Source organism: Pseudophryne corroboree, chromosome 4, assembly GCF_028390025.1.
Source record: "Pseudophryne corroboree isolate aPseCor3 chromosome 4, aPseCor3.hap2, whole genome shotgun sequence".
In the NCBI taxonomy this organism is placed as follows: domain Eukaryota; kingdom Metazoa; phylum Chordata; class Amphibia; order Anura; family Myobatrachidae; genus Pseudophryne; species Pseudophryne corroboree.
The window spans coordinates 863,610,667-863,633,304 of NC_086447.1; the positions used below are offsets into that span (position 1 = coordinate 863,610,667).

At 47.0% G+C, this 22,638-nt stretch overlaps 1 protein-coding gene across 2 annotated transcripts in view; it reads right to left on the reverse strand.

Annotated features, from left to right (window-relative positions):
- MSH2 (mutS homolog 2) overlaps positions 1-22,638 on the reverse strand; it is a 430,334-nt gene that overhangs the window by 24,987 nt on the left and 382,709 nt on the right. For both annotated transcript variants that reach the window (XM_063918702.1, XM_063918703.1), the window contains 3 exons: positions 18,079-18,324; positions 16,954-17,158; positions 362-609 (listed from right to left, as the gene is read on the reverse strand). In XM_063918702.1, coding sequence (XP_063774772.1) covers positions 362-609; positions 16,954-17,158; positions 18,079-18,324 — 699 coding nt within the window. The remainder of the gene's footprint in view (positions 1-361; positions 610-16,953; positions 17,159-18,078; positions 18,325-22,638) is intronic.

Sequence of the window (22,638 nt, forward strand, 5' to 3'; positions counted from 1 at the left end):
GTATGAAGGTCATTAAGGTGACACAACCATCTTACCGATGGTAGGAACACAGCTCATTGCTTACCAACTGTACAAGGACACAACAAGGAAACTAACAGAATGAAAGCCAGCAGCCAAGTATGGGGCATACAGTATGATCAGCCTATATGCTCAAAAGTCCAATCGCACATTCTCTGCAGTCACCCTCACCACTGCTTAGGACAAGCTTAGAGAGCTATGGGAATGGCTGATGTTTTATCTTAGTTAGCCAAAGGTGATAAAGCGGGAGGCTTCTTGTGCTTAGAAGCAATACAAGTGCACTGTGGCTATACAATAGACAGTATAAAGGTGCAAGTAGAGAAGTAGGCAATTCATCTCTGACCTTTCTTGATCCGGTAGAGCATGGTCAGAGTCTCATCTGTTGTAAGTGCTGTGACGTGCAAATTGTTCACGGTTGGCACCTGGTCAGCCAGAGCAGTCAATTCATGGAAGTGGGTGGCAAACATGCAAAATGCTCGGATTTTAGAGGAGATGTACTCTGAGATCGCCCAGGCCAGTCCAAAGCCATCATAGGTGGAGGTCCCTCTTCCCAGTTCATCAATAATGATCAGTGAGTCCTCAGTTGCTGATCTGCAATAGGGCACAATTACCAAGAACTGTAACAAACAACTGCTTAGCACAGACTTGGGGATAAAAGGGATCCTTCATAAAATAAAACGCTCAATACCGTGGTTGTCCTTTTATTCACAGTTCTGCTTTTTGCACATTTGCTATTGCTGTGCATTGCAAGCTTTTATTGAAAAGGAAAAAAGCAAAGGAATCCTACCTTAACACATAAAAGACAAAAAGATTACATGTGTCAGTGGTTCCCAAACTTGGTCCTCAAGGCCTCAAGACCACATTCATTTTGCTATAACTATCTGTGCTCGACTATGAATATCATGAAAAACTGGACTGTCAGGGTGCCTTGATGGCTGAGTTTTGGAACCATAGACACTTGTCTTCAAAATATGTGATCAATGAATTATCCAAAGCAGACAGTTATAGTTTTGTTCTTGAACCTTCCTTAAGCAAAAAATACATTGTGATACGTATTCTTATATATTTCTCAGAGTACACCTGGGGGAAATTTCTTGACCATGGGGTATTGTGAGGGTTGAGGAGCTAGCACTTAATAAGTTAATATTTTTCAGTGTATAAGCTCCACCCCTTCCTCATTTTGAACGTAAAAAGTCTTATGGCTGCCCACAGGTCCCTCTTGTAAAGAGGCCCTATCTAGAATTGATAAAAAGCTGTGGCCAGAGAGAAATGAGTTAGAGGAACATAAACCTTGGTGAATGTTCACTGAAAACTATCAGGAATAGGATACAGTACATAGGAGGACATCTGTGTGGGATCGTAAATTTCTTATCCAGATAAAGTGATGATGCAGCAAGCAATTCTGACAATTGTGAAGAAGGCACTAGCAAACATTTTCCTTAATCTCTTGGTTCAAAATAAATCAGAGGGAGTCTCCTGATATTCAGTATCGCTTAGGGTGCACCAATTTAACCAGGTCATCGATCCCCTGAACACCCATTCTATCTTCTGTTAGAGATACTAGACCTTCAAAATCAGAATCTTCCAGATGTTGTTTCTCTGCTGAGGAAACATTAAAATTTAGAAAACCCAGACAAATGCGCCATAAGTTATCACTTAGGCATGTGTGTCTCAGGTGATGACAACAATTTCTCTAGGAAACAGGATGTTTTTCCAAGACCTAAAGCAGTTCTATCCATTGCTTTGGCCCTCTGCCTGTGTAACACATTAGTCCATCTTAAACCAACTGAGAGCTACTCTATTAATCTTACTGAACACAAAATTTGACTGCTGCTCTCCTATAACAGAAGTTACAGAAAGAGCTAAAGACCTAGCCCAAGGCGGTTCTTCTCCAGGGCCGGTGGGGATCTCCTACACTGGTCATGGTTCGTTGGGATGCCTTGAGGGCAGCATCTGAGAACCTCTGGAATAGAAATAAGACTAATCCAATAATTATCGTACACTTGGAGTCCTTGATAAGAGTTGGAAGAGAAGAGTTCTGCAGCAGTCCTCACTCTTTTCAGGTGTTTGGGTGTACCATGTGCTGCATCTGGGCTGCCTGATGGTCAGCCAAACCTCAGTGCGCTACCCTTTTGGTTAAGGGTAGGTCATGGATACATCTACTCTGTACTGCAAGCCTTTCACTAGGGTTAGAGAGGATCTCATCGCTGTGGATTCAGCCACCCCCTTTCACTAGGCAAGGTGGCCTGACCCAGATTCTACTTCCTGCTATCAGCCGACGTCCTCTGAAATAGCCGGCACTTGACTTTGACATAGCATGTCTGCACCACCGGTGTTGTGCTCTCACACAATCCTGCAGTTCCAGTCACCCTTGCTTCATTGAAAGTGCTTCTTTATAGTGTGGCAACTTGCGCCAGATCAGGGCAGGTTATACAGTGGGTCCCGCACTTGCCCCATCGCCTGTCCACTTACTTAAAACTGTAGGTCAGGTCCCCTGCAACACCTTCTCTGTGGCCACCACACTGTGGGCCCCCTCCATCTTTTTCTGCATTTGGAGGCCAACAACAGGCCCAAGATGCCTGACCTCAGACTGATTTTGTGCAGGTAAGGAGAGGGGTGGTAGCTGGGAGAGAGATGACCAAAAAAATAAAATAAAATAGGATTTTAATTACCTACCGGTAAATCCGTTTCTCGTAGTCCGTAGAGGATGCTGGGGTCCATATTAGTACCATGGAGTATACACGGGTCCACCAGAAGCCATTGGCACTTTATGAGTTTAACAGTGTGGGCTGGCTCATCCCTCTATGCCCCTCATACCAGACTCAGTCTAGAAACTGTGCCCGAGGAGACGACATACTTCGAGAGAAGGAAATACACAGATAGTGGCGAGATTCATACCAGCTCGAACAAGGCAAATCCGGCCAACATGCCGAAAAACTCAGCAACAGCTGAAACAGTACTGAAACAGTAAAGAACACATAACTTACCTAGGAACCAGGCAGTACTGAACTAAATAACCCCTGCAGAAAAACGAAGCGCTGGGCGGGCGCCCAGCATCCTCTATGGACTACGAGAAAAGGATATAACAGTAGGTTATTAAAATCCTATTTTCTCTTACGTCCTAGAGGATGCTGGAGTCCACATTAGTACCATGGGGATGTACCAAAGCTCCCAGAACGGGAGGGAGAACGTGCAGGCTCCTGCAAAACTGCTTGACCAAACTTGAGGTCATCAGAGGCCAAAGTATCAAACTTGTAAAACTTAGCAAACGTGTTCGATCCAGACCAAGTAGCAGCTCGGCAAAGCTGTACAGCCGAGACACCCCGGGCAGCCGCCCAGGAAGAACCCACCTTACGAGTAGAGTGGGCCTTAACAGATCTTGGACACGGCAATCCTGCCTTAGAATAGGCATGCTGGATGGTGAACCTGATCCAGCGTGAAATCGACTGCTTTGAAGCTGGACACCCGATTTTCTTGGGATCATAGAGGACAAACAGAGTCAGATTCTCTATGACGAGCCGTCCTCTTCACATAAATCTTCAAAGCCCTCACAACATCCAATGCCTTTGAAGCAATTGAGGAGTCAGTAGCCACTGGCACCACAATAGGTTGGTTGATATGAAAAGCTGAAACAAACTTAGGAAGGAACTGCTGACGAGTCTTGAGTTCCGCCCTATCCTCATGGAAGACCAGATAGGGACTTTTACAAGACAAATACCCCAATTCCGACACACATCGAGCAGAAGCTAAGGCCAACAAAGTGACCGCCTTCCACGTAAGAAAATTGATTTCAGCCTCCTGTAGAGGCTCAAACCAATCCGATTGCAGGAACTGTAATACCACATCAAGATCCCAGGGTGCCGTTGGCGCCACAAAGGGAGGCTGGATGTGCAGAACTCCTTTCAAAGAGGTCTGAACCTCATGGAGGACAGCCAATTGTTTCTGGAAGAAAATGGATAAAACCAAGATCTGGACCTTGATGGAGCTCAATCTCAGGCCCATATCCACACCTGCTTGCAGGAAAAGGAGAAAACGTCCAAGTTGAAACTCCACCGCAGGAAATTTCTTGGATTCACACCAAGACACATACTTTTTCCAAATTTGATGGTAATGTTAAGACGTTACCCCCTTCCTAGCCTGTATCAGGGTAGGAAAAACCTCGCTCAGAATACCCTTCCGAGTTCAGATCTGGCGCTCAACCGCCATGCCATCAAAAGTAGCTGTGGTAAGTCTTGATAAGCGAACGGCCCCTGCAGTAGAAGATCCTCTCGAAGAGGTAGAGGCCGTGGATCTTCCAGCAGTAGATCCAGCAGATCCGCGTACCAAGCCCTCCTTGGCCAGTCTGGAGCAATGAGGATTGCCAGAACTTTTGTTCTTTTTACAAGTTGTAGAACTTTTGGAATTAGAGGAAGTGGAGGGAACCCATACACTGACGTGAACACCCATGGTGTCACTAGTGCATCCACCGCCACTGCCTGTGGGTCCCTCGACCTGGAAAAGTACCTCCGCAGCTTCTTGTTAAGGCGGGAGGCTATCATGTTTATGTGAGGAACCCCCCACCAACCGGTTACCTCCTCGAACACCTCCGGGTGGAGGCCCCACTCTCCTGGATGGAGATCGTGTCTGCTGAGGAAGTCCGCTTCCCAGTTGTCGTCTACTCCCGGAATGAAGATTGCTTACATTGCTACAGCATGCCTTTCTGCCCAGAAGAGGATTCTGGACACCTCTGACATTGCAGCCTTGCTCTTCGTTCCGCCTTGTCGGTTTATGTAGGCCACTGTGGTCACGTTGTCCGACTGAACCTGAACAGCTCGATCCTGTAGAAGGTGTGCTGCTTGAAGAAGTCCATTGTATATGGCTCTTAGTTCCAGGATGTTTATCGGAAGAAGGGACTCCTGACTTGACCACCTTCCTTGGAAGGTCTCCCCCCTTGAGCGACTGCTCCCCAACCTCTTAGACTTGCATCCGTGGTTAGAAGGATCCAGTCCTGAACTCCGAATCTTCGGCCCTCCAGAAGGTGTGGTAGTTGTAGCCACCAGAGGAGCGAAATCCTGGCTTTCGGTGACAGATATATCCTCTGGTGCATATGTAGGTGAGATACCGACCACTGGTCCAAGAGATCAAATTGAAAAGATCGAGCATGAAACCTTCCGTACTGCAGAGCCTCGAAGGAGGCAACCATCTTCCCCAGGAGGCGGATGCACTGATGAACCGATACCCAGGCAGACTTCAAGACATACCGGACCATTGTTTGAGTCACCAACGCTTTCTCCACCGGTAGAAACACCCTCTGCACGTCCGTGTCAGGGATCATCCCCAGGAAAGACAACCTCCTTGTTGGCTCCAGATGAGACTTTGGAAGGTTCAGGATCCAACCATGCTCCTTGAGCAGATGTGTCGTGAGAGCAACGGATCTTAACAACTTCTCCCTGGACGATGCCTTGTTCAGCAGATCTTCCAGATATGGAATTATGTTCACCCCCTGCTTGCGGAGAACCATCATCTCTGCCATCACCTTGGTGAAGACCCTTGGTGCCGTGGAGAGGCCTAACGGCAGTGCCTGAAACTGATAGTGATCGTCTAACAGTGCAAACCTGAGATAGGCCTGATGCGGCAAACAAATGGGAATGTGGAGGTACGCATCATTGCTGTCCAGGGACACCAGGCACTCCCCCTCCGTCAGTCCTAAGATAACTGCTCTCAGAGACTCCATCTTGAATTTGAAGTCCCTGGGATAAGGGTTCAAAGATTTCAACTTCAGAATTGGCCTTACCGAACCATCCGGCTTCAGGACCACAAAAAGGTTCGAATAGTAACCTTTGTTCAACTGATGAGGTGGAACTGGAACAATGACCTCGGATACCACCAATTTTCGGATAGCGTCCAGTAGAAGAGATCTGTCTGCCAGCAAAGCTGGCAAGCCTGATTTGAAGAAACGGCGAGGTGGGAGAGTTTGAAACTCCAGCCTGTACCCCCTGGACACAATATCCTGTATCCAGGGTTTGAGGCCAGACGACACCCAGACGTGGCTGAAATGCCGGAGTCTTGCTCCCACTTGACCTACCTCCAGGCTGTGCGGTCCACTGTCATGCTGAGCACTTTGAGGTACCAGACGCAGGCTTCTGGTCCTGGGAACAAGCGGGAGCAGGCTTTTTGGATTTGGCAGGACCACCTCCAAAGAAGGTGTGAGAAGGCTTGTTCTTTCTAGACCTAGCGGGCCGAAAGGACCGTGACGTGTTGGGAGTAAAAGGCTTCTTCGTAGCCGGTGCAGCTGAGGGGAGAAAAGGAGACAAACCCGTGGTAGCCATGGCAATCCACGCATCCAGCGCCTCCCCAAACAGAGCCAAACCTTCATAGGGTAGGCTCTCCAAACTTTTCATGGATTCCGCGTCCGCAGACCATTGGCGCAGCCAGAGACCCCTGCGAGCCGAGATGGACATGGTGGTGATCCCCCGCAGCCATGAAACTCTGCAGAATCCTGTATGTTGCGTAAAATAAATCAACATCACCTTTATCCATCGTAGTCAAGTCCTCCTGCAGAGTGATTGACCACTTTGCTATTGCTTTTGAAATCCATGCACAGGCAATAGTAGGCCGCAGTATAGCCCCTGAAGCCGTGTATATGGATTTGAGTGTAGCATCCACCTTGCGATCTGCCGGGTCTTTCAACGCGGTAGATCCCGGGACTGGTAAGACCACCTGTTTTGACAGCCTGGAGACAGAGGCATCAAATATAGGCGGGGACTCCCATTTTTTTTCTATCGTCCTCTGGGATTTTTTCTCCGGGATTCCCCAGGCTTTTTCAAATATAGCATTTAATTCCTTAGATGCCGGGAAGGCGAGAGGGGCTTTCTGTCAGTGAAAAAAGCTTCCTCAACCTGCTCAGGCGGTGAGTCAGAAATATGTAACACATCCCGCATGGCCTCAATCATCAACTCCCCCCCCCTTAGCAAGTGATGCCGTCCCCCTCGACACATCCCCATCACCGTCTGCTGTGTAAGAATCGGTATCCGTGTCATCCTGCATAATTTGGGCAAGAGCACGTTTGTGAGAATGTACCTAAGGGGTCCCCGAGGGAGCAGTATCGCACCATACTGCCATAGAGGCCTGCAATACCTGAGTTGCATGCTCAGTCCTTGCAACCCTTTCAGAAATCTGAGAAATAGCCCCCCTAAGAGAGGCTAACCACTCCGGTTCTCTAGCTGGGATCTGCGCTACAATAGTGCAATCCTGATGACATGGGATGGGATCTTCCTGAGAAGATAAATCCTCTGCAGCATATGAGACAGAGGGGGTCATTCCGAGTTGATCGCTAGCTTCATTCGTTGCTGTGCAGCAATGAGGCTAAAAAAAGGCACTTCTGCGCATGCATACGCTGCGCAATGCGCACGCGTGACGTACTATTACAACGAACTATGTAGTTTCACAGAGGGTCTAGCGAAGCTTTTCAGTCGCACTGCTGGCCGCAGAGTGATTGACATGAAGTGGGCGTTTCTGGGTATCAACTGACCGTTTTCAGGGAGTGTTTGAAAAAACGCATGCGAGGCTGGGCGAACGCAGGGCGTGTTTGACGTCAAAACAGGAACTGAACAGTCTGAAATGATCGCAAGCGCTGAGTAGGTCTGGAGCTAGTCTGAAACTGCACAAATTTTTTTTGTAGCTGCTCTGCGATCCCTTCGTTCGCACTTCTGCTAAACTAAAATACACTCCCAGTGGGCGGCGGCATAGCGTTTGCACGGCTGCTAAAAACTGCTAGCGAGCGATCAACTCGGAATGACCCCCAGCGTGTCTGCAGGCAGGAAAATGGCACTGATTGCTGCTGGGTCCGCTCTGAGAAGCTCCGCCCCCTTAATGGCGCTGTCTTCCCGCTCTTCCAAGATTATACTGGCCTGAGGATTTTGTGCTGGTTGAGATCCGCAGACCCCGACAGGCTTTCTGATCAGTGTAGGGTTAAGGCGCCGGCTCAGGGCGCCCCTCACAGTGCCGCACATAAGTACCTCTGAGCCTCCAGAGCGCAGTTAGTACTGCGCTCCTACCCTGTAGCCGCCATCTCCACACCGGCCCCCGCTTGCTAGGGGGGTCGGTGACTCACTCGCCACAAACTTCAGCTCTGCAAGGGGTTGGCGGCATGCTGCTGGGGTGAGCGTTCCCCTGCGGCGGGGAGCGATCTGACCCCTCTGTGAGCTCAGTGTTCAGTCAACGGAGACAGTGGCTCAGACCCCGCAGGGCGGACACTGCTCCCCCCCTCAGTCCCTCGATGCAGGGAGGCTGTTGCCAGCAGCCTTCCTGTAAAGTAAAAACTCTAAAATAAACTTTTACTAAGAAAGCTCTGTAGAGCTCCTCTAGCTGTGACCGACTCCTCTGGGCACATTTTCTAAACTGAGTCTGGTAGGAGGAGCATAGATGGAGGAGCCAGTCCACACTGATAAACTCTTAAAGTGCCAATGGCTCCTGGTGGACCCGTCCTTTCCCCATGGTACTAATATGGACTCCAGCATCCTCTAGGACGTAAGAGAAATATATAGTGTACAGTAAATTAAAATTGAGGAAGGGGTTGGAGGGAAGGAGCTTATAGAATGATAATAAAAAATGGGGGTGGGGGGTGGGGGAAAGGTTAACCTATTAAGATCTAGCTCCTCAAACTTCTCTATATCCCATGGTCAAGAAGTGTCCCCCAGGAAAGAGAAAAAAAAAACACAAGTAAATATAAAGTGTCTAATCCACCACCAATCATCACATTAGATTATGTGCCACAGCAAACATTATGCAATGCCTAATAAACCTGGACACCTAAAATATGAGTTGCCTGGCTGTTTAGTCACCAATTTATCTCTGCTCATTTCAATACAGCCAAAACCAGTACCTATTTAACCTGTCTGCTCTTAGAACCGCTCTGCAACCCTGGCACCAGACATCGCCTGTGAAGATGAGCAGTGAGGCGGAAGTCCCCATTCTCAGACTACACATTCCCTGGTCTTAAATTAGTCCTAATTTTTTATGTTAGACAACTGTGCTCTCTTTAGCTGGTTAAAGTTTTAATCTCATATAGCCTTGTTTAGTCTGCTGTAGGCATCAGTGCTAATTGAGGCAAACTGACAGGCAGCTGTAGACGGGAGCAAACACTGAAAGGTAATATAAAATGCCAGAGCTGCGCTTAACACATCATTAAAAAATATATAAATCTTTGGAGATGTCAGCGGTGTGACTGGACCTATAAGAGCTTTTGTTACTCAAAGACACGCTTAACATTTCACATTTTGTTTCACCCACGGGTTTCTGCTGTGACAGCTCTAGGTTCTGGGATATGGCATTTCTGCCACCGCTCACTAATTAGGTCAAAACGATAACTTTGGAGTAAGCTCTGTGATAGACAGCAGGAGATCTGGAGCAGATTCACTGCACCGTATTGGACGTAATGCATATAAGACAGAAGAAGTAGTCGCTATGATTTGCTCTTTTCTGTTAGGTGGCAGATATTGCTACAGCTGCAATGTAACACTGCGCTAGTGTTGTGACATCAACCATATGTATATTACAGAACAATTGGCCACAAGGGAGAAACATCTGTTCTAGCTCTCAGAGCCGTTTCATTTAATTAGGATAGGTACAGTAATCTGGAGTAATAAGAATTTATACAGAGCTGTTACATTTGGAATATCCCTCCAAGGGATACAGTGAAGAATTTAGCTTTAAAAGAAATCACTTTTCTCTATCGTCCTAGTGGATGCTGGGGTTCCTGAAAGGACCATGGGGAATAGCGGCTCCGCAGGAGACAGGGCACAAAAGTAAAGCTTTCCGATCAGGTGGTGTGCACTGGCTCCTCCCCCTATGACCCTCCTCCAAGCCAGTTAGATTTTTGTGCCCGGCCGAGAAGGGTGCAATCTAGGTGGCTCTCCTAAAGAGCTGCTTAGAGAAAGTTTAGCTTAGGTTTTTTATTTTACAGTGAGTCCTGCTGGCAACAGGATCACTGCAACGAGGGACTTAGGGGAGAAGAAGTGAACTCACCTGCGTGCAGGATGGATTGGCTTCTTGGCTACTGGACATCAGCTCCAGAGGGACGATCACAGGTACAGCCTGGATGGTCACCGGAGCCTCGCCGCCGGCCCCCTTGCAGATGCTGAAACATGAAGAGGTCCAGAATCGGCGGCAGAAGACTCCTCAATCTTCTAAAGGTAGCGCACAGCACTGCAGCTGTGCGCCATTTTCCTCTCAGCACACTTCACACGGCAGTCACTGAGGGTGCAGGGCGCTGGGAGGGGAGCGCCCTGGGAGGCAAATGAAAACCTATTTGGCTAAAAAATACCTCACATATAGCCTCCGGGGCTATATGGAGATATTTAACCCCTGCCAGAATACACTAAAGAGCGGGAGACGAGCCCGCCGGAAAAGGGGCGGGGCCTATCTCCTCAGCACACAGCGCCATTTTCCTTACACAGCTCCGCTGGTCAGGACGGCTCCCAGGTCTCTCCCCTGCACTGCACTACAGAAACAGGGTAAAAAAGAGAGGGGGGGCAAAATAGTGGCAAAAATTATATTATAAAAGCAGCTATACAGGGAGCACTTATTATAAGGCTATCCCTGTCATATATAGCGCTTTTGGTGTGTGCTGGCAAACTCTCCCTCTGTCTCCCCAAAGGGCTAGTGGGGTCCTGTCTTCGTTAAGAGCATTCCCTGTGTGTCTGCTGTGTGTCGGTACGTGTGTGTCGACATGTATGAGGACGATATTGGTGTGGAGGCGGAGCAATTGCCAAATATGGGGATGTCACCTCCTAGGGGGTCGACACCAGAATGGATGCCTTTATTTATGGAATTACGGGATAGTGTCAACACGCTAAAGCAGTCGTTTGTCGACATGAGATGGCCGGACAATCAGTTAGTGCCTGTCCAGGCGCCTCAAACACCGTCAGGGGCTGTAAAACGCCCTTTGCCTCAGTCGGTCGACACAGACCCAGACACAGGCACTGATTCCAGTGGCGACTGTGACGAATCAACCGTATTTTCCAGTAGGGCCACACGTTATATGATTTTGGCAATGAAGGAGGCGTTACATTTAGCTGATACTACTGGTACCACTAAACAGGGTATTATGTGGGGTGTGAAAAAACTACCTATAGTTTTTCCTGAATCAGAAGAACTAAATGATGTATGTGATGAAGCGTGGGTTGCCCCCGATAAAAAGATGCTAATTTCAAAGAAGTTATTAGCTTTATACCCTTTCCCGTCAGAGGTTAGGGCGCGCTGGGAAACACCTCCTAGGGTGGATAAGGCGCTCACACGCTTATCTAAACAAGTGGCGTTACCCTCTCCTGAGACGGCCGCACTTAAAGATCCAACAGATAGGAGGATGGAAAATATCCAAAAAAGTATATACACACATACAGGTGTTATACTACGACCAGCTATAGCGTCAGCCTGGATGTGCAGTGCTGGAGTAGTTTGGTCAGAGTCCCTGATTGAAAATATTGATACCCTGGATAGGGACAATGTTTTACTGTCTTTAGAGCAAATAAAGGATGCATTTCTTTATATGCGTGATGCACAGAGGGATATCTGCACACTGGCATCACGGGTAAGTGCTATGTCCATTTCGGCCAGAAGAAGTTTATGGACGCGACAGTGGTCAGGCGATGCGGACTCAAAACGGCATATGGAAGTTTTGCCGTATAAAGGGGAGGAGTTATTTGGAGTCGGTCTATCAGATTTGGTGGCCACGGCTACAGCCGGGAAATCCACCTTTTTACCTCAAGCTACTCCCCAACAGAAAAAGACACCGACTTTTCAACCGCAGCCCTTTCGTTCCTTTAAAAACAAGAGAGCAAAGGGATATTCATATCTGCCACGAGGCAGAGGAAGGGGGAAGAGACACCAACAGGCAGCTCCTTCCCAGGAACAGAAGCCCTCCCCCGCTTCTACAAAAGCCTCAGCATGACGCTGGGGCTTCTCAAGCGGACTCGGGGGCGGTCGTCTCAAGCATTTCAGCGCGCAGTGGGCTCACTCGCAGGTAGATCCCTGGATCCTGCAGATAATATCTCAGGGGTACAGGTTGGAACTAGAGACAGATCCGCCTCGCCGTTTCCTGAAGTCTGCTTTACCAACGTCCCCCTCCGAAAGGGAGACGGTTTTGGAAGCCATTCACAAGCTGTACTCTCAGCAGGTGATAGTCAAGGTACCTCTTCTACAACAGGGAAAGGGGTATTATTCCACTCTATTTGTGGTACCGAAGCCGGACGGCTCGGTAAGACCTATTCTAAATCTGAAGTCCTTGAACCTGTACATAAAGAAGTTCAAGTTCAAAATGGAGTCACTCAGAGCAGTGATATCGAACCTGGAAGAAGGGGACTTTATGGTGTCCTTGGACATCAAGGATGCGTACCTCCACGTTCCAATTTACCCCTCACACCAGGGGTACCTCAGGTTCGTTGTACAAAACTGTCACTATCAGTTTCAGACGCTGCCGTTCGGATTGTCCACGGCACCTCGGGTCTTTACAAAGGTAATGGCCGAGATGATGATTCTTCTTCGAAGAAAAGGCGTATTAATTATCCCATACTTGGACGATCTCCTAATAAGGGCAAGGTCCAGAGAACAGCTAGAGAGGGGATTAGCACTGTCTCAAGAAGTGCTAAAACAGCACGGCTGGATTCTGAATATTCCAAAATCCCAGTTAATGCCGACAACTCGTCTGCTGTTCCTAGGGATGATTCTGGACACGGTTCAGAAAAAGGTTTTTCTCCCGGAGGAAAAAGCCAAGGAGTTGTCCGAGCTTGTCAGGAACCTCCTAAAACCATGAAAGGTGTCTGTACATCAATGCACAAGAGTCCTGGGAAAAATGGTGGCTTCTTACGAAGCAATTCCATTCGGCAGATTCCATGCACGAATTTTCCAGAGGGATCTGTTAGACAAATGGTCAGGGTCGCATCTTCAGATGCACCAGCGGATAACCCTGTCTCCAAGGACAAGGGTATCTCTTCTGTGGTGGTTGCAGAGTGCTCATCTATTGGAGGGCCGCAGATTCGGCATACAGGATTGGATCCTGGTGACCACGGACGCCAGCCTGAGAGGCTGGGGAGCAGTCACACAAGGAAGAAACTTCCAGGGAGTGTGGACGAGCCTGGAAACGTCTCTTCACATAAACATTCTGGAACTAAGAGCAATCTACAATGCTCTAAGCCAGGCAGAACCTCTGCTTCAAGGAAAACCGGTGTTGATCCAGTCGGACAACATCACGGCAGTCGCCCATGTGAACAGACAGGGCGGCACAAGAAGCAGGAGTGCAATGGCAGAAGCTGCAAGGATTCTTCGCTGGGCAGAGAATCATCTGATAGCACTGTCAGCAGTGTTCATCCCGGGAGTGGACAACTGGGAAGCAGACTTCCTCAGCAGACACGACCTTCACCCGGGAGAGTGGGGACTTCATCCGGAAGTCTTCCACATGCTGGTAACCCGTTGGGAAAGACCAATGGTGGACATGATGGCGTCTCGCCTCAACAAAAAACTGGACAGGTATTGCGCCAGGTCAAGAGATCCGCAGGCAATAGCTGTGGACGCGCTGGTAACGCCTTGGGTGTACCAGTCGGTGTATGTGTTTCCTCCTCTGCCTCTCATACCAAAAGTATTGAGAATTATACGGCAAAGAGGCGTAAGAACGATACTAGTGGTTCCGGATTGGCCAAGAAGGACTTGGTACCCGGAACTTCAAGAGATGATCACGGAAGATCCGTGGCCTCTACCTCTAAGGAGGGACTTGCTTCAACAGGGTCCCTGTCTGTTTCAAGACTTACCGCGGCTGCGTTTGACGGCATGGCGGTTGAACGCCGGATCCTAAAGGAAAAAGGCATGCCGGAAGAAGTCATTCCTACTTTGATTAAAGCAAGGAAGGAAGTAACCGTGCAACACTATCACCGCATTTGGCGAAGATATGTTGCGTGGTGCGAGGATCGGAGTGCTCCGACGGAGGAATTTCAACTGGGTCGATTCCTACATTTCCTGCAATCAGGATTGTCTATGGGTCTCAAATTGGGATCTATTAAGGTTCAAATTTCGGCCCTGTCGATTTTCTTTCAAAAAGAATTGGCTTCAGTTCCTGAAGTCCAGACTTTTGTTAAGGGAGTGCTGCATATACAGCCTCCTGTGGTGCCTCCAGTGGCACCGTGGGATCTCAATGTGGTTTTGGAATTTCTAAAATCTCATTGGTTTGAACCACTAAAAAAGGTGGATTTAAAATATCTCACATGGAAAGTGACCATGTTACTAGCCCTGGCTTCGGCCAGGAGAGTGTCAGAACAGGCGGCTTTATCTTACAAAAGCCCATATCTGATTTTCCATTCGGACAGGGCAGAACTGCGGACTCGTCCGCATTTTCTCCCTAAGGTGGTGTCAGCATTTCATCTGAACCAGCCTATTGTAGTGCCTGCGGCTACAAGTGACTTGGAGGACTCCAAGTTACTGGACGTTGTCAGAGCATTAAAAATATATATTGCAAGGACAGCTGGAGTCAGAAAATCTGACTCGTTGTTTATATTGTATGCACCCAACAAGATGGGTGCTCCTGCGTCTAAGCAGACGATTGCTCGTTGGATCTGTAGCACAATCCAACTTGCACATTCTGTGGCAGGCCTGCCACAGCCTAAATCTGTAAAGGCCCACTCCACAAGGAAGGTGGGCTCATCTTGGGCGGCTGCCCGAGGGGTCTCGGCATTACAACTTTGCCGAGCAGCTACGTGGTCAGGGGAGAACACGTTTGTAAAATTTTACAAATTTGATACTCTGGCTAAGGAGGACCTGGAGTTCTCTCATTCGGTGCTGCAGAGTCATCCGCACTCTCCCGCCCGTTTGGGAGCTTTGGTATAATCCCCATGGTCCTTTCAGGAACCCCAGCATCCACTAGGACGATAGAGAAAATAAGAATTTACTTACCGATAATTCTATTTCTCGGAGTCCGTAGTGGATGCTGGGCGCCCATCCCAAGTGCGGATTATCTGCAATAATTGTACATAGTTATTGTTAAATAATTCGGGTTATTGTTAGGAAGCCATCTTTCAGAGGCTCCTCTGTTATCATACTGTTAACTGGGTTTGATCACAAGTTGTACGGTGTGATTGGTGTGGCTGGTATGAGTCTTACCCGGGATTCAAAATTCCTCCCTTATTGTGTACGCTCGTCCGGGCACAGTACCTAACTGGCTTGGAGGAGGGTCATAGGGGGAGGAGCCAGTGCACACCACCTGATCGGAAAGCTTTACTTTTGTGCCCTGTCTCCTGCGGAGCCGCTATTCCCCATGGTCCTTTCAGGAACCCCAGCATCCACTACGGACTCCGAGAAATAGAATTATCGGTAAGTAAATTCTTATTATAGACCTGCGCTTCCATCTTGAAACCACAACTGTGGATTTCCAACTGTCGTATGATGAGAAGATCCCTGAGTACAGTAGAACATATTCACACGAACGGGTTTTGTCATTAAGTGGGTGGAGTCTGCCTACTGAAAGGAAACTAAATGGCAAATTGGCCTCATCCTCAGGGATGATACCAGGTGTTTATCTTATACAGAGCATACGTCGGCTTGCCATGTTAGAGCAATTAACATAGGATTGGTCAAAGCCTGAGGCTTCACCTTGCCCAAAACGACTGTTTCTACATTCTCTGGAGTTTATCTGGTCACGGATTGTACTCCTTTATATAACATGGGAATAGTAGTATATACAGACCTTAGTGTCTCCTTTTCTATGCTCATTACTTCTGGAGACCCTGCTGTTGGTCAAAAAACTTGCTCCGGTAAATATGACCACACCATGAAATGGAGATTTAGTCCAGACGAGAGTGCATGATAAATGGATACAAAAACCGGAAGGAGAGGTGTGCATCTGATGCTGCAGCCTAGAACCAAGCGCAGAGGTTGTAGCACCGTTGTTGTCCTAGTAGAACACTTCTCCGGTCTGTAGGTGTCTCGGAGCCCGCAAAGGTACCCGGGGCTGTGACCTTCTGATGCACACAGCGTCCACCTATCTGGCTACTACCGGACCACTCTTTGTGACGTCCTCACATCACATGTTCTGGGGCAGGGGGCCAACACAGGGTGTGAGAGCGTTCTGAATGGATACAACTACTTAGGGCCCTATAGCAGAGGTTCTGAAACGCGTTCCTCAAGGCATCCCAAAGGTCCATGATTTAAGTATATCCATGCTTGACCACAGCTGACTTCATTAGTACCTCAGTCTATTTGATTTAACTATCTGTGCTGAGCCATGGATATACCTAAAACCTGGACCGTTGGGGTGCCTTGAAAAGCACGTTTGATTCTGAATCCTTCAGTCGCTGCTTGTTACGGTCATTTAGTATCACTAAGCTACAAGGAGGGTTACTGCCATTGACCAATCAAGAACTTTATGTTATCATACGAAAACACAGAGAACTATGACTCTGTTAAATAGAAATGCATGACTGAACAACTGCTCACCTCCACTACAGACAGCTGCAGCCAGATCTTTGATGTTTAGGAAAAAGTGTTCAAATTGTACCAGATACAAAAAGCTAACATGCAGAGCATATCATGTCAGTTAGACTTGCTGTGAATTCACCGATCAACGCACCTGCCCCTGTGTATGAATCCACCAATCTGCAGCCTGAATAACGAATTAGTTATTTCAGAGACTGCATGGACAAATCACACAAGCCCTGGGCTTCGTACTGCTGCAAGATATGAGCGTCACCGCTTCAAGCACAGGCAATGGTTTCTCTGAAGAACAGAAAAATAAAAGGCATGCTGGACATATTTAGAGGAGAAAAAAAAACCTCTGTTGCTTCTGGTATATTATTTTGCTGACTAATACGCATTTTAAATTTATGTTAATGTGGAAAATTAGCTTTACTCGATCCTTAAGCGCATGTAGAATGATAAATAAAACAAGGTCTCTGCACAAAAGATAAACATACGTACCTGAGGATTGAGGCAGTTTCTAACATCTCAGCCATGAAAGTGGAGACTCCTTTGAGCTGGCTGTCTCCCGCTCCGACTCGTGCTAGGATGCAGTCCACTATGCTCACCTCCGCCGAGTCACATGGTACAAAGCAGCCAATCTGAGCCATGAGGACAATCACTCCCGTCTGGCGAATATACGTGGATTTACCACCCATATTAGGACCTGGCAGCAAATAAACACAGGAAGGGAAACTTTGGTATTACACGGATTTCCCAGAACTTCTGAAAACGTTAACTCAAAAGCAATTTTAAAAACAGCTCAGACAAAGTGATCGGAAGCCACATTTATTGTGTATTTATGCCACTTAATGAGCACAAAAGGGACCAGTTGTCAGAACACCAACAAACAAAAACTTCCATTCGAACCCATTCATTGACATGACAATGAAAGCAATTATCTCTGACATCCAGCAATGTTTCTGTAGGGCCTAGCAAAGACTCCTACAGACATGCGTCACCTGCCATCTACTTGCTGATCTATCAGCTACTGCTCATTATTTATACAAGCACAAATGCGGAGTGGTAATAACACAGAGAGCACACTGACAACTATTTGCTGTAACGGCTTCATTAATGTCAGATGTTCCCTATTCATGACAAAGCCAATTTTCTGGTTTTCCCGATGTGGCAGCTGGCCTGACGATGATTGCACTTTCATTTCCCAGTTTACCCTATTGAATCTGATATTTGTTTTGAAACCGGGCTCTTTTAGCAGCCTACAATAAAATGATCTTAGCCACTTACAAATACACCTCATTATTTGGTTCCAACTCAGATTCATGGCAGGGCACAGAACCAATGGAAGTTATATGGCCAATATTTTGTTACCAGGGTTTTTGGATTCATAATAACTCCAAACTGGGTAGATCTCTCCCACTCCCAAAGGTATTCATCTAGGTATAGAAGCGAAGCCTATTTCTCACACGGTAAAAAGTATTTGGCTACTTCTACAGTACAACACCACGTGTACCACCAGAGCAAAATTCTAAATTCAATACAACTTTTTTTAGCAGGTCATGTTAATGAAATATGCTGCTAATTAGTAGGTTGTAGACATCGGATCTGGAGACGCTGACAAATTACCAGTGATAATATGAAACATCTGTTTCTCCTTCTCGAACATTATGTCATTGGGAATGAACGCCACGTCGTCCTGCACTTCAATACACGGGTGTCTGGCAGATTTCAGCACGATTCTTCCCTGTCCCTTCTCCAAGATGACGGGGCGAACATATGGCACCGGTGCTCCATTAGCGACGTAAGCAAAGCTGACAACCGCATCCAACTGAGCAATTACATCGTTCAGAGTCTGAATCGGATCCACATATCCTAAACAAGGCATAAAGCAAATTGGCTGTATGGTGCTTCAGAACAAATTCAGACAGTAAGGAAAATCATGCACAGTGAAAACAGTTAGTTATAGGTAGTTTTTACATATATATATTTATATATATATATATATATATATATATATATATATATATATATACACACACACACACATAGAACCTAACAGTACAAAAAAATACTCAAAAGGAACTGTATGACTTAAAATGCCCCGTTGCCTACACAGAATGTAAGCAGCCATTTTGTGCACTTATTGTAAGAACGCAGCTTGTTCATTAACTTCGAACCCATGACGTCATCATGAAACATGGAATGTGCACTACAATTAATATTGGTCCAGCCCAGTAAGTGACACTGTATTTTTCCCAGTTCACCCGTATAGGTATATTCAATCAGTGTCGGATCCTGTCCGACGGAGAGGATCCGACACTTCACTATTCAATTTGCGGGCATTTGACAGGTTTTTGCCCGTTTTCGACAATACCGATCCGACTTTATTTTAAAGCTGAATCTGCATTGTCGAAAACAGGCCAAAAACCTGTCGGAAATGCCCGCAAATTCAACAAAACAGGTGTATCAGCGGGCGAATTCGCCGATCCACCTGTTTTTCGACAAGGTACTACAATTGAATAGGTCGAATCCAGATTCAACCTAAAAAAGTCGAAAAGTGCAGATATTCCGATACTAATTGAACAGACCCCTTAAACTGTTACTCCTCCCCTTAGTATCTCAGCTCTTACAGCAGGGCCCTCCACCCTCTTGTTCCTCCCTGCCACACTCCATGTCACCAGTGCTCCACCCCATTGTCTCGCTCTTCCCACAACAGACACTGACTCACTCACACGCTGGGTACAGGACCACTGAATGCTAAATGGATTCCTACCCGCAACTTCCCACGGTATATGCTTCTATACTCTAGCTCCTGTTATCTCCAGTTTGTGGCTTTGTATTAATACTTCTGCTATGGCTTGCCGTTCTGTACTTGCTCTGATATTGTGTTACTGTGAAATGCGCTGCAGACACTTTGTGGTGCCTTATTAATAAACACTGATAAGAACTAAATAAAGTTGTGTATAAGGGACATTTAAGAGGAATGAAAAGGTATTCTAGAGCTTGGTTCCGGTATAAATGGTCGACAGTCATTAGGTCGACCACTATTGGTCGACATTGGCATGGTCGACACATGGAAAGGTCGACATGGTTTTTTTTTTTTTACTGTTTTTTGGTGTCGTTTTCTGCGTAAAGTGACGGGGAACCCCAATTAGTGCACCGCTTTGCTCACCATGCTTCGGACAAGGTGGCTCGCTCCGCTACCGCTGCACTCGCCACAGATTACCGTTCCCAATCGTAGTCCACGTAAATCGTAAAGTATGGAAAAGTTCCCCAAAAGATTTTTTTTTTTTAAATCATGTTGACCTTTCCATGCGTCGACCATGTGTCAATGTCGACCATGTGTCCATGTCGACCATGTGTCCATGTCGACCATGTCAATGTCGACCATAACATGGTCGACCATCCAAACGGATACCCTAGAGCTTTGCTTATTTATTTGAATACTTAAACAGTATTGCCACATAGAAAAACTATTTTCCTAAAATGGGGGACAGATCCAAACCCAGCAAATCAAAGTTACCCACAATAAATGGCCATGTGGGTGAACGTGAGCTTGATGACTAATCACAAGCCAATTGGTTCCCGCTTAAGCTCTTCTTTGTGGCCATTGTGGCTCCATGTCTAAGGGGGAGGAGCTCAAGTAGTAAAATATTTTCCTAGGTGGTAATGCAACTTTAAAATGGGTTACAGAGAAGCAAACTTAATTAATACAAACTTCTATATAATTTATCCTCTATCATTGCCTTTGAGCATTCTTTTAGTTTCCTTAACGCAACATAACAGACAATAACGCAGAACCAATCACCAACAGCATACAACAAAGGGGTACATTTATTTTTGAAGGAGTTGGTGAGAGAATGTGGTTTCCAAACATGGGGGGAGGGGGGGTATTCAATTGTTTGAGAAGTCAGTTGGGTGTCTTTTACTCTCTATCTAATAGACAGGAAAAAACAGACACAACCGACTTTTCAAACAATTGAATATCCCCCATGGAATTTTAAATCAACCTCTTCACAAAATTGTATTCCTAAAACCTTTATATTAAACTGTACAGATGTGTCCTCTTACACCTTTACTCCACGCGCTACAAGTTACATTACACAATGTGTGAGTGCCATGTATCACTGTAGCGCCAAGCGTCTTTTTTTGCGTTTTTCCCGACAAAAAAGGTGATGTATTAGGATGCACAAGCGTGATTAAAAATAGGATTTTAATTACCTACCGGTAAACCCTTTTCTCGTAGTCCATAGAGGATACTGGGGTCCACATTAGTACCATGGGGGTATAGACGGGTCCACTAGGAGCCTTGGGCACTTTAAGAAATCAATAGTGTGCACTGGCTCTTCCCTCTATGCCCCTCCTACCAGACTCAGTCCAGAAGCTGTGCCCGAGGAGACGGACATATCCTGAGGAAGGATGTAACAGAACAGTGGTGAGATTCGAACCAGCACACACAAACAAGAGGAAAGCCATGCTAACCAAAACTGAGCAGGAACAGCAACAGCTGAACCAACAATATTACTTAAAGTAACAGGGCAGGAAACACGAAGCACTGGGCGGGCGCTCAGTATCCTCTACGGACGACGAGAAAAGGATTTACCGGTAGGTAATTAAAATCCTATTTTCTCTTACGTCCTAGAGGATACTGGGGTCCACATAAGTACAATGGGGATGTACCAAAGCTCCCAAACCGGGTGGGAGAGTGCTGAGGTTCCTGCAGAACTGATTGGCCTCTGAGGACCTTCAGTTTGGTCAAAGTATCGAACTTGTAGAACTTGGCAAACGTGTTCGAACCCGACCAAGTAGCTGCTTGGCAGAGCTGTAAAGCCGAGACAGCCCGGGCAGCTCCCCAGGAAGGAACCCAAGACCTAGTAGAGTGGTCCTGTACTTTAGGAACCGGAAAACCTGCCGTAGAATAAGCATGCTGGATAGTAAGTCTGATCCAGCGAGCAATAGACTGCTTTGAAGCAGGACACCCAATTTTTTGGGGATCATAGAGAACAAACAGAGTCAGATTTTCTGTGACGAGCTGTCCTCTTCACGTAGATCTTCAAAGCCCTCACAACATCCAGGAACTTTGAGGTAGCAGAGGTGTCCGTAAGCACTGGAACCACAATAGGTTGGTTAATATGAAACGCAGACACCACCTTAGGAAGAAACTGCTGACGAATTCTGAGTTCAGCTCTATCCTCACGAAAAATCAAATAGGGGCTTTTGTGAGACAACGCCCCCAGTTCGGACACATACCTTGGGAAGCCAAGTCTAACAGTCTTCCATGTAAGAAATTTAACGTTAACCTCCTGTAAAGGTTCAAATCAGTCCGACTGCAGAAACTGCAACACCACGTTAAGAGCCCAAGGTGCCGTGGGAGGCACAAAGGGCGGTTGGATGTGCAGAACACCCTTCAAGAACGTCTGAACCTCAGGGAGGGAAGCCAATTGTTTCTGGAAGAAAATGGACATGGGCGAATTCTGGACTCTCAAGGAGACCAAACGTAGGCCCACATCCACACACGACTGCAGAAAAAGGAGAAAACGTCAGAGTTGAAATTCCACTGCAGAAAATTTCCTGTTTTCACACCACAAGACATTTTTTCCCAAATACGGTGGTAATGTTTAGACGTTACCCCCTTACTAGCTTGGAATAACCTTGTTTGGAATGCATTTCCGGGTTAAAATCTGACGCTCAACTTCCATGCCGTCAAACGCAGGCGCGGTAAGTTTTGCTAGACTAACTGCCCCTGTTGCAGAAGATCCTCTCGTAGAGGCAGAGGCCACGGGTCCCCCAGGAGCAACTTACAGTAGATCTGCGTACCCGGCCAATCTGGAGCAATGAGAATTGCTTAAACCTTTTCCCTTTTTATTCTTTTGAGAATTCTTGGGATCAGAGAAAGAGGTGGGAACATGTAAATCCTCTGGTAGACCCATGGAGTCACCAGCGTCCACCGCCACTGCTTGTGGGTCCCTCGACCTGGAACAATAGCGTTTTAGCTTCTTGTTTAGAAGAGAGGCCATCATGTCTATCTGTGGAATTCCCCACCGGTTTGTTACGGACTCGAACACCTGTGGGTGAAGGCCCCACTCTTCTGGGTGGAGGTCGTGTCTGCTGAGGCAGTCCGCTTCCCAGTTATCTACTCCCGGAATGAAGATTGCCAACAGCGCTACTGCGTGTCTTTCTGCCCAG